Here is a 14,224-nt window from a genome sequence, read left to right on the forward strand (position 1 = left end):
TGTTCCTTCATCCTGCTTTATCCTTCTCCTTATTTTAAACCTTGAGTATCATATCTGCAGTCAATTTTCTCTGCTTAATTCAATATTAAATATGAAAGTTAGAAATTCACAAAGCTCCATGATTGTGGCGTTTTTGGATAAATCTTTTACTTGCTTGTTATGCAGCATGGACTGCTGAAATTTCTTCTGCTATTTTGTGCCAAATGCAGGTTGATTAGAAACTACTGATAGCTTGTCCAGATGACGGCACTGCCTCTCATGCTGTCGGTGTTGGGTGTATCTTTGGCTCATTATACCTGCCTCTAGGCAAATGCGATCAATGGGGACTCTGTGTGTGTGTTGTTTTTTTGGCTTCGTCATAACAAGGTAATTTCCTCCCGTTGCAGGGAACAATAATTTAGCGATCTAGGCCTGAATGGGAGGTGCCCCAGTAAATGATCATGACATAGACATGCATACACACCTCTCTGTCAGCCCCGAGGGCAGACACACGCTCTGCTATTATCTCGTCTCACACACACACTTTGAGAGAAAGAAATGGGGAAAAAGACTGTCATTATCTGCAATTGAGCACAGAAGACAAGAAAGGGAAATCTGTCAAGTGAGATGGCTATTGAGACTGATGGGCATAAATTGTTTAAGAGAAAGTGTTGTGAGCATGAAGTATGAAAATGGCAGGTTTTTTGTGTTTGTTTAGCTTCAAATTTATCTTTTAAAAAAATATATGTCGCTGTCCAGTCTGTGGGCTTTTAAGGCCACTGTGGTAAAAGCCCACTGTGGGACAAGAGCAGAATGAGGAATGCGTTACATCAGGTAAAAGTGTCCCCAGACTCTGGGAACAAGTAGCCATCTCTCGGCAGGCCTGTGAAACATTCCTGGGCCGTCTCTCACGTCTGGACAGAGGGATGGAGGGGCGGGAGGCAGGCGGCTCGGAGCTGTGGGCTCCCTTTGTCTCGCCTAGCCTAGCCCCACCACGCAAACACAAACAGCGCTCTCACTGCGGCCTGCTCTGCCAACAGGCAGGCGACATGCCAGCTAGGCAGGAGGCAAGTGTGTGACACAGATAGCACTTGTCTACGCGAGATAAACTCGATTCATACGGCGTGGGAATCTCGGTGAAAAAGCAAAGGTGTGTTAGCTGTGTTTTTTTTTTACCTGCACTCTTAACCGCAGTAAGGCTGTGTCACTGGACAAATCGCTCACTAATAAGCTTCTGTACAAGTCAAGTGCCAGCTATTAAATACACCGTTAGCTGAAAGTGCAGATTGACTGCTGCAGATGAATGGCCTGTGGGTAATGTTTGGAAAGTGAGCCAGGAGAGAGACGCTCTGTATCGATGGTATCGATTCGGGCCCTCCTTGAAGGCTGGCGTAAATTTATGTACTGCAGTGTTTTCAGGCATACTTAATGCAGACAGATGAGGATGTTTGTCAAATGGGAAACATAATTGCTGCTATTGATTAGGATCCTTATTTAAAGTGCTGAAAAATGCCAAGGACAAAAGCAATAAAAGATGTGAAACACCATTGCCCTGCAGGTATTTCAAATAATTGTTGTTTCCTGTCTTGTAATGAGCAACTTTTTGTTTGTTTTCAGAAATCTCGGCTACAACAAACTGACTTCCATCAGTCCTGAAGCCTTTGCCAACCTTCCCAACTTGAGAGAGCTGTAAGTAGTCACCCGCAGAGCACTCATGGTTTCTGCTGACAGTCTCCTTAAAATCTCCTAAACCCTTTTCAGTAAATGTGTTTGGCCCTGTTGGATTGTCACCTGAAGTGTCACCTGTTTTTTTTTTTTTTTTTTTTAAATAAAAAAATAAAAAATCAGTTACTTCATTCTGGCTAACTCCCATCTTTGCCGCGCCGCTTCCGAGCAGCATTCTCATATGTGTTCCCTTGAACTAAGTCCAATTGAGAATTAAGTGGTGGTTTTCTATATTAAGCCCTTTCCCCCACCACCTGATACTGTGGCCAACACTGGCCTTGTAAATATTTTATATGGTGAGGAGAGGGCTTGGTTTTGTGTCACTCAGCGCCAGTACACAAGGCACACACACACAGATACAGGAACGTACTGGTGATACACACACTGGTGACATCTTTGGCAGGCCAGCGGGCCAGTCATACGCTCCCGGACATCTGTTTTACTCCCATGTTATTTTCAGTTTTTAAAAGGATGACTTGCCACTTGCTGTGCAGCAGACGTGAAAAGTCCTATATGTTGATTTATACGTGCTTTGACTGAAATGAGTTATAACAACCATATCTAAATATGTGTAGATATCTGTGCACACACATATATCTATCTATCTATCTGTCTGCCTGTGTGTCTATCTATCTGTCTGTCTGTATATAGTCAATTTTCAAGGGTGCTCCTTTATCAGCGGTTTGCTTCTCTAACCCTCTTCTCTCTGTGTTTGTAACTTTCAGTCGGCTAGACCACAATGAGCTGACCTCCATACCAGATTTAGGACAGGCTGCATCCAAGATTGTGTCCCTCTACCTGTGAGTATTACTACACTTACTGATTAACATGGCACCAGAAGATCTGTATCCAAAAGAGAGACCTTTCCCTTGTAGCCTGTGTGTGAGGTGCCCCTGTGTGTTCACAGCTGCAACACACACACATGCCCAGACTCACAAACAGTGACAACAACAAAGAGAGTTAAACGTTAGAGAGTGCGGTCACACTCACGTCTGAAAGGGCACAGCAAATATTGCTCTTTTAGTAATTTTAACAGATTGATGAAGCCAGCCATGCCTATGTATCCCATGTCTGCAGAGGGCTTCTGTTACTGTATTCTTAGGTCAGTTGCCTCACTGGCGTGCTTTTAAATAGTCTGTTGACATATGTTGAGAAAGAATAGGCCTTTGCATCTCATAAGTAATGTTGAATTCATGTGAAGGTAGCCAAAAATTTGACTCGACTGCATTTAAATTAGCTGGTGTCAGTACGAATTTCTGTCTTCACGGATTAGCATGTGATGGAGTGAGCGACCAGTCCTTTTACCTTTCCATGTGGGCTTGTCTGCAGTGAGTGGTGCTGGCTGTTTGGAGTGTCAGCTCGTATATAGTTCTAAGTCGTTGCTCCCAGTTGTGAAATTGTGGCGGGGGGGGCTGGCATCTTGCTGCATATTTACAGCCGTATTTGGAAAGGGCGTGGGTGCACTTGTGTTTGTCACAAACGTGGGCTCAGCAGTGTCTTTTTTTTTTTTTTTTTTTTTTTGCAATGGAAGGAAATTGATGAAGTGGGGGTAATTCAGTAACTTTATTCATGCTGCTAAAAGATGGCGAAAGCAGTGATGAGGCAAGCCCACAGAAATATGTGATCTTTTTATTTTTAATGTTGTTCATAATAAGATAAAGTTAATGCAATGCAAAGTAATTGAAGGAAATAAAAGAGTTCTGACACCTTGTTTTCTCAGGATGTTACCTAAAGCAACTCATAATGCAAGAGACAAAGGTTTTTAAAAAACCGGTATAAACTTCAACAAAGGTAGTGATTAGTCACATGGCCACAAAGTGCAGCAGTTTCCCTGAACGTTTGTTAACAAATAGAAATAATCAATATTCTGAGGATGTTTCTCCTCGTGAGTGCTGAGCAGCGGTGGCCTCTCTGCACATGCTCCACACATGTGCAGAGCATGTGACGAATGCAGCGCCTAGCCCCTCAGCTCAGGGTACGGGGGCGGGGCTTGCCAAAAGGGGTTCGATAACAGCAAGGAAAAATATGCCATTATTGTCCTAAATTGCTTGTGTTTTAGTTAATTAAAAAATTATAAATATGTATACAGTAACAGTAATGGAACCAACAAAACGAGCTGAACTACATAATTCACTGTGCAAATATAAATGTAGCTGCAGTGCACTTCTTCCCAACACCTCCGATTGGGGTCAACAAGGCAAATAAATGTGGGTAGTGATGCTGGCCTGTGAATGGATATGGCAGCGTTGTGGTTATTGCGGTATCCACAAACATTCTCACAACTCGCTCAGCCTGAAACGAGCAAGTTAATCGGCCATCGTCGAGTGCGAACCATTAGCTTCACTCTGTATTTTCTTTCACACTTTGCTGGCATCCAGGCGGGCTGCATGGTAGTAAAGTACACAGCTGCTGGTTCCTATTACATTGGTCATCGACATATCAGATTCAGCGGGGATCTTTGTGGGAGTCACACGTCCGCCTCTCCCTGTGTGTCATCTGCCTGCTTCTCAGAATTTATCGTGATGCACTGATGTGGTCAGAATATTACTGTAAGCTGTGGACAGTTGGTAAGGGAAGCATCTGTGGTTTGATTATTCAACTCTAACAGATGTCTGTTGACGTGTATCAGAAGTTTGACCTTCTGTTATTGTGTGTCATGGTTTGTTTGTTTGTTTGGGGTTTTTTTTGGTCTGTATCTTTAAGTTTTAGCACAGTCTCATGTTCACTCTGCCTCTGATATAAAACAGACTGGAGCAAGTTCACCTTTACTTGCACAAACTGTGTCCAGTTGCAGGCCCTGCAAATGATTGGGGTGTCTTTTTTTGGGTCTGACTTGCAGCCTGTTGCTAGGGGAAAGGCCAGTAGTGCTGATGGGAGTGGAGGCTGGTGGGAGGGTCAGATTTTTACTAAGCCATGCAGCTGAAGTGAAGGCCCACCGAAGCACTTGCAGCTGCAGCTGTCAGTCACATAGCTTACAGTAAAATGGGTGAGGGTAGGGAAGGGGAGGAAGGATGAGAAATCAGGGAGGTAGTAATAGATCGTAGTATCAGAGCAGGATGACACCATCATATATCGAAAGAGGAATGGTTAAAGGAGAAGTAGTGGATGAGGCAGCAGGAAGGGTGCAGAAAAGAAAGGAAAAAGGAAGTGAGAAGTGATCTTGGGTTCAGTGTCATTCCCAAAAGTAAATCCAATGTGCTTTAACACACCAACCACTAAGTCCTCTGCAGTGTGTGTGTGTGTGTGTGTGTGTTCGCGCGCGTTCGCGCGCATGCACCTTGGCAGACACAGCAGCTCGGGCTGCTGGGCGGTGTTCCCGTGCTGTTGGTTGGAGATCGTCCGGAATGTAGTCTGACTAGAAGTTTGTGTGAGACAGTGGCTTGCATAAACATACAAACACCCAGGGAAGCAAATGGACAGAGAATCTGTCTTCAGCCGCTCATCAAACAGTAAACTCTCCAAAAGCCCAAGAGCATTTTATATGTGGTTGCTACTGACTGACAGGCTGACTCCCTCCGAGTCTTCTAGTCTATCGAATGACTTGTTGCAGACAAGGTATGCAGTCATGAATAAAAGGATCTATCCAGAAGGTGTCTTGACACAGAAACTGAAATAAATGGTGAGCTCCTAGTAGGGCTGGGCGATATATCTTTTTTTTTTTTTTTAAATATCCATATATTTTCATACGAGATATAAGATGTGACAATATCGTTTATATCGATATAGTCTATGTTACGTTATAATTATACTTATGGAGCCGCAGGTTTGCCTCTCTTTCGTCCACTTTTGTCTCTACGCAACGTTACTCAGCCTCGCCTCTCCTTCACTGAACACAACTTCCCTCCCCCATAGCTTCACCTGCAGGCAACGACAAGATGAACACGGCAAATCTCCATTAACGAGTTACCGCGGATCGCCCCGTGCGTGGGGCTGGACGGCGTCAACGTGTTAGCGAGCTAACCGCGCTAACGACCTAAAATCCTTTCATTTTCTCAAAAATCGATAGTGCGCCTTATGTATGAATTCTGGTTGTGCTTGATGACCGCGAACCAATTTTATGTGGTACACGGCGCTCAGCAATCTGTCAAAAAATGTTTTAGTACGACTTTGGTAAGCTATGGAGCTGCACCGCTTGATGGATTGTCGGAGCATTACGGCTACCGTAGTCTGGAGCCTCGCTGAGTGCACGTACTGTGCTTCAACGTAATATTACCGTATTGTGTGTGTATAAGGGCCATAAATGGCACCTGTTAAGAGACATGGTTGCAAAGGCTATGTCCACACGTACCTGGGTATTTTTGAAAACGGAGATTTTTCTATGCGTTTGCACCTTTCGTCCACATGTAAACAGCGTTTTCGGTCACTGAAAACCGAGATTTTTAAAAACGCCTGCCAGGGTGGATATTTTCGAAAACTCAGTTTTTGCATTTACATGTGGACGAGGAAAACGGAGAAAACGCAGCGTCAAAGGTGTGCGCCTTTTTTGATGTCAGACTGTGCGCCATGTTATTGTTTCGGTGAAATGAATTTCTACAATGGGGGAGACTGTTACTGTTAATTTTACTCTCTGCAGTGTTTAAATGCTTACACATACACACACACACAGTCACTGTCCCTCCACACATAGGACTCGGTTCTGCTTCTATGCGCCATCTTTGTTTACTATCTCCCACCGAGGCTTCTAGACTTCTGATTGGCCAACATTTCTACACGGTTAGGAATATATCGCCACCTGTTGCTTTGGCATGTTCCTAGCAGCGTTTTCCTTCATTTTTGCGTTTACGTGTGGACGGGATTATTTTTTAAAACAAAAATGGAAAATCTCAGTTTTCAAAAATACCCGTGTACGTGTGGACGTAGCCAAAGAGGATTTCAAACTCAAGGCTGCCAGCCACGCAGTAGAACTTGGGAATAGAGCAGCTGTGAAATCTGTCTGTCTTTGTTATTATGCTCATCGTCTTTTAGTTTACATTTTGACTGCACAATTGTGAGCTTTTTGTTATGCACAAAAACAACATTGCTTTCTTTTATTTATGGAGAATTATTATTTAATAAATGCTGATAATTTATTTTTGAGTAATTTCTTCATGTACATCTACGCTGTATGTTAATAAGTGCCTGTGTGACATCTGGGACACAGCTTTGACTAAGAACTCTCTTTTTGTTCTTACCTTATGGCTTTAAAAAAATACCGAGATATATACCGTATATCGCCATCCAGCTAAAAAATATCGAGATATGAATTTTGGGTCATATCGCCCAGCCCTAGCTCCTAGGATTTTTGGCATTATAAATTTCTGCCAAATGAAGAACAATAATTGCAAAAATGAACACTTGTGGGTTGTTTTTTTTTGTACATTCATTATTCACCTTCACTGGAAGGTGAAGAACGAAACTGCTGACTGATTCATGTGGGTGTGCAATATACAAAATGAAAAACAAGTACATCAGCCTGGCTTCAACGGAAATAATAGGAATGCTAAAAAGAGACGAGTGGGCAGATGAGTTGCTTTTGTTCTCAATGTTTTGTTTGATTGAGAAATGACTCAGACTCAAATTTTTGGCCTTTTTGGTGCCTCTTGTAGCACTCTCCCTTTGGTGCTTTCATCCTTTCCGTACATGTCTGCGAGCTCTGTTTTTTGCTGCACTTTTTGATCGGGTACAGACAAGCATGGCGGGGTGGTCGAAACTTGTGGTCACTTTCAATTTGATTAGATGTCCATCAATCATCACATAAAAGACATGAATTACTATTAAGTCATCTGAGCATGTCAAACTTTCTGTTAAATCATCCCAAAACAGTCAAATGTCACATGTCTGAACGATTTCAGACCTGTGGCACTCACCCCCATTCCCGCCAAATGCCTGGAGAGACTGGTCATTAAACACATCAGAGCTGCTTTTCCACCATCCCTGGACTCTCACCAGTTTGCATACAGGGAGAACCGGTCAACCGAGGATGCGATCGCCACAGTGCTGCACACATTACTGAAGCACTTGGAACACAGGAACACCTATGCACGGCTCCTCTTTGTAGACTACAGCTCGGCTTTTAATACCATCCGGCCATACAAACTCCGTCCCAAACTCCACCAACTGGGACTTAACTCCTCTCTGTGCAACTGGATTGTGGACTTCCTCACTAACCGTAGACAGAGTGTCAGAGTGGGTAAGAACACCTCTTCCACCCTTGTGGTCAACACCGGTGCCCCTCAGGGGTGTGTTCTGAGCCCTCTGCTATACACTCTCTTCACCCATGACTGTATTTCCTCCTGCGCGTCCAATCTCATTGTTAAGTTTGCAGATGACACTACAGTGCTCGGACTTATATCCAACAATGATGAGACAAACTATAGGACAGAGGTGCAACAACTAGAGTCATGGTGCCACGACAATAACTTGGTCTTAAACACCAAAAAGACCAAGGAGATCATTGTAGATTTCCGGAAGAGGGGTCATAACAACCATCTGCCTCTCTTCATTGGCAGTGAGGCGGTGGAGAGGGTGAGCAGTTTTAAATTCTTGGGGGTAACTGTGACCGAGGACCTGTCCTGGGGCAACCATATCACCTCAGTTGTACGGAAGGCCCAACAGCGCCTCTACTACCTGAGGAGACTGCGGAGCGCACACATTCCCAGATCTCTGATGTTGAACTTCTACAACTGTGCCATCAGCAGCGTTCTGAAGTATGGATTTCTAGTGTGGTTCCCCAGCTGCACCAAGGCCGATCAGCAAGCACTCCAGCGGGTGGTGAAAGAAGCTGGCAGAATTATTGGAACAAGTCTGCCAGAGATCAGTAATATCTTCCCCACTCGCTGTCTGAGGAGGGTGCACAGTATCCTGCGGGACCAACATCACCCTGCGCGCCACCTTTTCCATCTGCTGCCCTCAGGGAGAAGGTACAGGTCTATACAGGCCAGAACATCCAGACTGGCCAACAGCCTGTATCCACAGGCTGTGAGGCTCCTGAACTCTCTGCCCCCCTCTCACGGACAATAACCATATCCAACTTCTTAATAGCAATGAACTGGTCTGCATTGGTGCATCATATCTTTATTCTCTTCCCCCTCCTCTTTCTTAAATAGATAACTATCATATCTGATATCATATCTCACAGTACAATAATATTGAATGGGTTGCATTGTTGTATTTTGTCATGTTTCTCAGGTCTTTGTCTGAATTTCTACGAACATTATTGCTAAGGATTGTCTTATTGCATTGGAGTCACACTGGGTTAAATATGTACACTTGGGTTTTAAGGGGTATTTATTATTTTCTTCTTTTTTTTGGGTTGTATGGAAGCCCCAAACGCAATTTCATTGTTCTTGACAATGACAATAAATAAATAAATACTAAATACTAAATACAAAGGCCATATGCCAGGCACCCACAGTTCCACAATACAGTTGGCGAGCCTGCTGATGTCCTGCAGGCTCCCAGAAAGCCACAGCAGGATGACAAGCAAACCAGAAGCAAGTAAATGTTTTAAAATCAGAGTGTCAAAGCGACAGCAGAGCAGCACAAACTTTCCTATTGTGCTCATCGCCTGCTTCAGAGGGGCTCTTTAACACAGCTTGGGATAGAATATGTATGGCCCACTGGATGATCTAATTTTCAAATAATTCTCCCTTTGTCCTGACAGTGGACTTCAAACGGAAAGAGACGGGCCAAACAATCGACTTCAGAGATGGCACTGGAAACAGGAGAATGGGCACGCTAGTGTATCCCCCCCAACAAATGCACTTTCCATACATCAAAAGACGTGTCAAAATGAGCCGGGCTCATGATAATCAGATGGTCGATGGGGCAGTGTAATGAAATTTGGAATTAAGTGGAATCAAAGCGAATAAGGAACTCCTGGACATCAAAGGGAGCACGGGTGAACCGAGCTCCTCTTTATCAGAAATGTCACTAGCCGTATGATAATCAGTTTTCATGATCGCTACTATTGTATGTGCAGACTTCAAACACGATGAGCGCCGAGGCTTTATCCGTCTCTCACACGGTGCAGCTGGGCTCTGGCTGTGGGAGGGGAAAGTTTGATTGGAGCGGTGGAGGAGGAACGGGGGGGGGGGTTCAGCCTCTCCCACCAGTTTGAGACTGATCTGTTTTTCCACAGTGAAGGTCACCAGCTGTTGACCTCGCCTCACCCCATAATCCCCCCTCATTTTCTCCTCACCCCTTTGCTTCCTTCCTTCTTTCTTTCCATCCCTTTCTTGCTCTTATTGCTCACTGTTGCCACTGTCTGTTGCTCTGGCCCATGTGTGCGTTTGTTATTTGTGTTGTGTGTTTGCGCATGTGTGCTCATCCTTAACCATTTCTGCCACTGTTTATTCAGGTGGGCCACTGTGGTTTGAACCCTCCTACATCCCATACACCAATAAATGACTGTGTGTGTGTGTTCATCTGCTGGCTGCAGGCTAGAAAAAGAGGAGGGATTGACCTTGTTTTGATGAGTTTGACTGGTAGAGCACCTGCCACCTCACACTTTCCGTGAAGCACGCACACGCACTGCCCTTTTAAATATAACACTATCAAACTCTTAAAAGGTCAAGTGAATTGATTTAAAGATGCTGCACGTGATTTGGTTAAAATCTCTCTGTCCCTGATGTTTGATAAGTAATAAGCTGCCTAACTTCCAAGAAGACCGTGACCTTTTATTAACCGAATTGGTTCGACATGGTGATAGTGTGTATTATCAGATTTGGAAAGAATCTACAGTAAATCTGAATGAGGCAGGCCACGTGACAGTACTCTTAGGTTTGGATCATAGACTGTGTTTAAAAGCCACTGTGGATTTTTGAACGATTAACCTTAGCATTATGAAGAATGTGATGTGAAAGAACACTATTTTAGACCAGAAGGTGCAATGCTAAGCTATCAGCTACTGTCAGCTAGTGTGAAGCCTTAAGTGGGGTTTTGTTGTTGTTGTTGTTTTTCATTGCTAGTTTGCTGTTTTGAAACCATACATGAGATGTGCTCCTTTCTGAAAAACCGTTTTGTTTAATTGTGGCCATTCTAACTTAATATTTCATTCATTATTTCCTGGAATGAGTGACTTAGCCTAACAACTTATCGGGAAAGTCTTGCCCCCTCCCTGATCAGACGATTGGCTTCATTTTTCAGACCTATATCCGTGCTGCCTATCGCTGTACCTTCAGGGTTCGTACGGGTGCTTGAATTTGACCCTGAAAAAGGCGTATGAACCCTGTACCTTACAACAGGTTGCATCGTCTACCAGAGAATTACATTAAGATGCTCCAAAAAGCACCAAAATCCAGTACTGTGACTGGAATTAGGAGAGATGCAGCTTTACAGACAGTACCTGACGAAGGAGGGGAATTAGCTTCCAGCTATATTAATTTCATGATAGACGTTCAGCGATTAGCATTATGATGCAGCAGGACTACTTTTGGAGCCATGAGAGGAACTGTAGTTTTGTGGCACTCCAGACAGCTTTGTTTAAATTCAAGAGAAAAAAGAAGTTGGTGTCATTTGCTGGAAAAAGGCTCTTGGGAAGTTGTGATTAACTAGTTAGAAGCATCAAATGGTTTTGCCTTACAAGGTGATGTCAAACACGTTGCTTGTGAAAGCTAAAAAAAAAAGCCTCCGTCATGTAGCAAAGATCTCCCTTGAGTGGTACATGTCAGATGATGAAGTGGCAGTTTGCTTATTGCTCTGCCTTTTTGTGTTACTCTGTCGTGTTTCCTATCTTTTTAAATGTTTTGTTTTAGTTTTGTAAAAACAATGGATGTGGTACTAAATGGATCCCCTGACCCTAGTTAGCACCTAGTCATGTGTCAAACGTGTCATCCAGCAAAAGCTTTCATGTACACTCAGATTACACAGGCCTTCAGTCTCCACACACACACACACACACACACACACACACACACACACACACACACACACACACACACACACACACACACACACACCACTTTGGTTGCAACACGGATAAATGTCAAATATCACACTCCATCAGTCTATCTCACTCTTTATTATATCACTGTCTTTCTCAACCTCTCTGTGTGGAACACGTCTGCTCCACAAAATAAAGTCAAGTCAAGTCAACTTTATTTGTCAATTCTGCCACATGTACAGGACATACAGAGAATAGAAATTTCGTTACTCTCAAAGAGCACAGATGTGGAGGAGGTCAGAATAGGGTAAAGAGAGTCACCCTCATTTCTGAACAAGAGCTCTAAACAGGACAGCCTGAGAGGAAATTCAGTCTCCTTTCAGGCTTCTGGCTATACCAGGCTAGCACCCACTGACAAAGCTCGGCGGAGATCGAGGTTTCCTTGTGTGAAAACTCCCTGGGTTCATTAGGACCTTTAAAGTAACTCCTCTCCCCATTTCACAGCATACCAAGATTTTCCTTCAAGTGGCTCTGGTTCATCACTGAGGCCCCATCCATCAGACAGATTTTGTGGCTGTTTTTTTGTCCTTGGGAGTTGTTTAAAGAAGACCAGCCTCTTTTTGGAAGCACTTAAAGTACTACATTTTGTGGTGGATGAAGACCACTTTGTTCTGTGTGTTGTCATTCTCTCACTCTCTCTTCCCGAATGGGCTTACAGAAGCCAGTGGGATTGGAGTGGCTTCCCTGATGGGAAGAGTACACAAAGTTTAGGTAACAGTGAGGACCACACCTTATGTCTTCTGTTTGTGTTCTTTATTTTTCAGACATCATAATAAGATTCGCAGTATTGATGGCAGGCGGACTGGGGAGCTGCTTTCTGTGGAAACCCTGGACCTGAGCAATAATGACATTACTGAGCTGCGAGGACAGTGCTTCCCTGCAGGCCTCCATATCCGAGATCTGTAAGTAGCATCTCAGAGGATTCCTGTGGCACGTCATGCACCAGCTATTTAATTAAAACAAAATTAAATAAATTAATAAAGATAAATATGTTATTTATTATATGAGGAAACTTTAGTTCTGTAACTAATATTAAGTGATGTTAATGGACATGCACATGCAAAATAACATGTTTTCCAAATATAAGATTTCTAACAAACCTCACTGTGGCTTCCCTTTGTTCAGGTACCTCAGTAACAACAAGATCAATGTGTTGGAGCTCGGCGCTCTGGACCATTTGGGCGAAACCCTACAGGTTCTACGACTGAGCCGAAACCGCATCAGCCAGATCCCCGTGAAAGCCTTCCAGCTCCCGAGGCTCACCCAGCTGTGAGTGCCACTGGATTTGATCAGTTTTAACAATGTAGGCTAGTGTGCTGACAAGCTTGAGCTTTGATCTGTCAAAACAGTTCACCCTGCAAAAACATTACGCTGTTGTCATATCATATTTAGGCTGAAAACCGAGCGCCTTTCCCAATTGTAGTGTTTGGAAACTACACAGAGATGAGCCTTTTCCCTGAGAAGGAGCTTCTAGTGTCTGCTGATTGAGCTGTGTGTGTGTTTAACATTTAGAGTGCTGTTAGTGTGAGCTGTACCACTAGGGATGGATAAGACCTGACTAGGTAAACACCAGAGCCATATTATTGGTGATTTATTGCCTTCTTCCATATCCCCCAAAGTGGTTAGTTTAGTCCCCACACCATGCTCCTTTATCTTCGTCAAACTTCCCTCTAGCATAACGGTGAGGTAGACCCATTTGTAGCTCAACGCCTCCATTCTGGAGAGCAAAGGGACTCGCGTAATGGGAGTCTCTCTCCATTGTGGCTCCAGTAGTTTCCCCAGGTGCCTTTTGTTGGACATGGGGCCCCAGTGACACTGTATCACCACATGCTAGAGGTGATGCACATGAGACACAAAAGAAGCTTTGTGAATGTTTATCTTTGAAAAAGCTGAAGGCTTTTACAGCCTACACACACGCACGCACACACACACACACACACACGCACACAGCGGCTGTACAGATTCATTGTTACATCCACAGGCACCTCAGGCTTTTTATACAAAGAGAAAATGAGTAAAGTTTTTAATCATCTCACTCTGTCTTAATTCAAGGGGTAATAACACATGTAGTGTACAACCCTGGCCCCATACCACCACCAATGCTTGATAAATGCCTTTGCTGAATAAGGGCAAAACAAGGGGAAGATGTTTTTTCTGCTGCTTCTCTTTAAAATGGTCTTCTGTTTACAGTTATCTGTTTTGTCCTACCACCTTTCAGTGAGCTGAACAGGAACCGTATACGCCAAGTGGAGGGTCTAACCTTCCAGGGTTTATCCAGCCTGGAGGTGCTCAAACTACAAAGAAACAGCATCGGCAAACTGACTGACGGAGCCTTCTTTGACCTGGCTAAGATGAAAGTCCTGTACGTACTAAACATGACCTTTAATCATACCAAAGAGAATCATTTATTTAAAACTATTATCCGACTGGTTTTGTTTTACTTTCACAAGTTCTCCTGCACAGCAGAGGACAAATCCGAATAGTTGGAAAAAAAAAAATCTAATTTAAAGAATTTGGGTGCTGCAGTTAGTTTGGAGCGAGCACTATCTGATTGGCTAATCCTATTTGCACTCATTTACTGCCATTACAGGAATACTC

The 14,224-nt window shown here is 43.7% G+C and overlaps 1 protein-coding gene across 2 annotated transcripts in view; it reads left to right on the forward strand.

The window, feature by feature from the left end:
- Positions 1 to 14,224, forward strand: part of lrig1 (leucine-rich repeats and immunoglobulin-like domains 1) — a 37,332-nt gene that overhangs the window by 9,517 nt on the left and 13,591 nt on the right. For both annotated transcript variants that reach the window (XM_080892612.1, XM_080892611.1), the window contains exons 2-6: positions 1,597 to 1,668; positions 2,430 to 2,504; positions 12,391 to 12,528; positions 12,752 to 12,895; positions 13,845 to 13,988. In XM_080892612.1, the coding sequence (XP_080748738.1) occupies positions 1,597 to 1,668; positions 2,430 to 2,504; positions 12,391 to 12,528; positions 12,752 to 12,895; positions 13,845 to 13,988 (573 nt within the window). The remainder of the gene's footprint in view (positions 1 to 1,596; positions 1,669 to 2,429; positions 2,505 to 12,390; positions 12,529 to 12,751; positions 12,896 to 13,844; positions 13,989 to 14,224) is intronic.

The sequence above is a fragment of the Rhamphochromis sp. 'chilingali' genome (assembly GCF_963969265.1).
Source record: "Rhamphochromis sp. 'chilingali' genome assembly, chromosome: 9".
NCBI classification, from domain to species: domain Eukaryota; kingdom Metazoa; phylum Chordata; class Actinopteri; order Cichliformes; family Cichlidae; genus Rhamphochromis; species Rhamphochromis sp. 'chilingali'.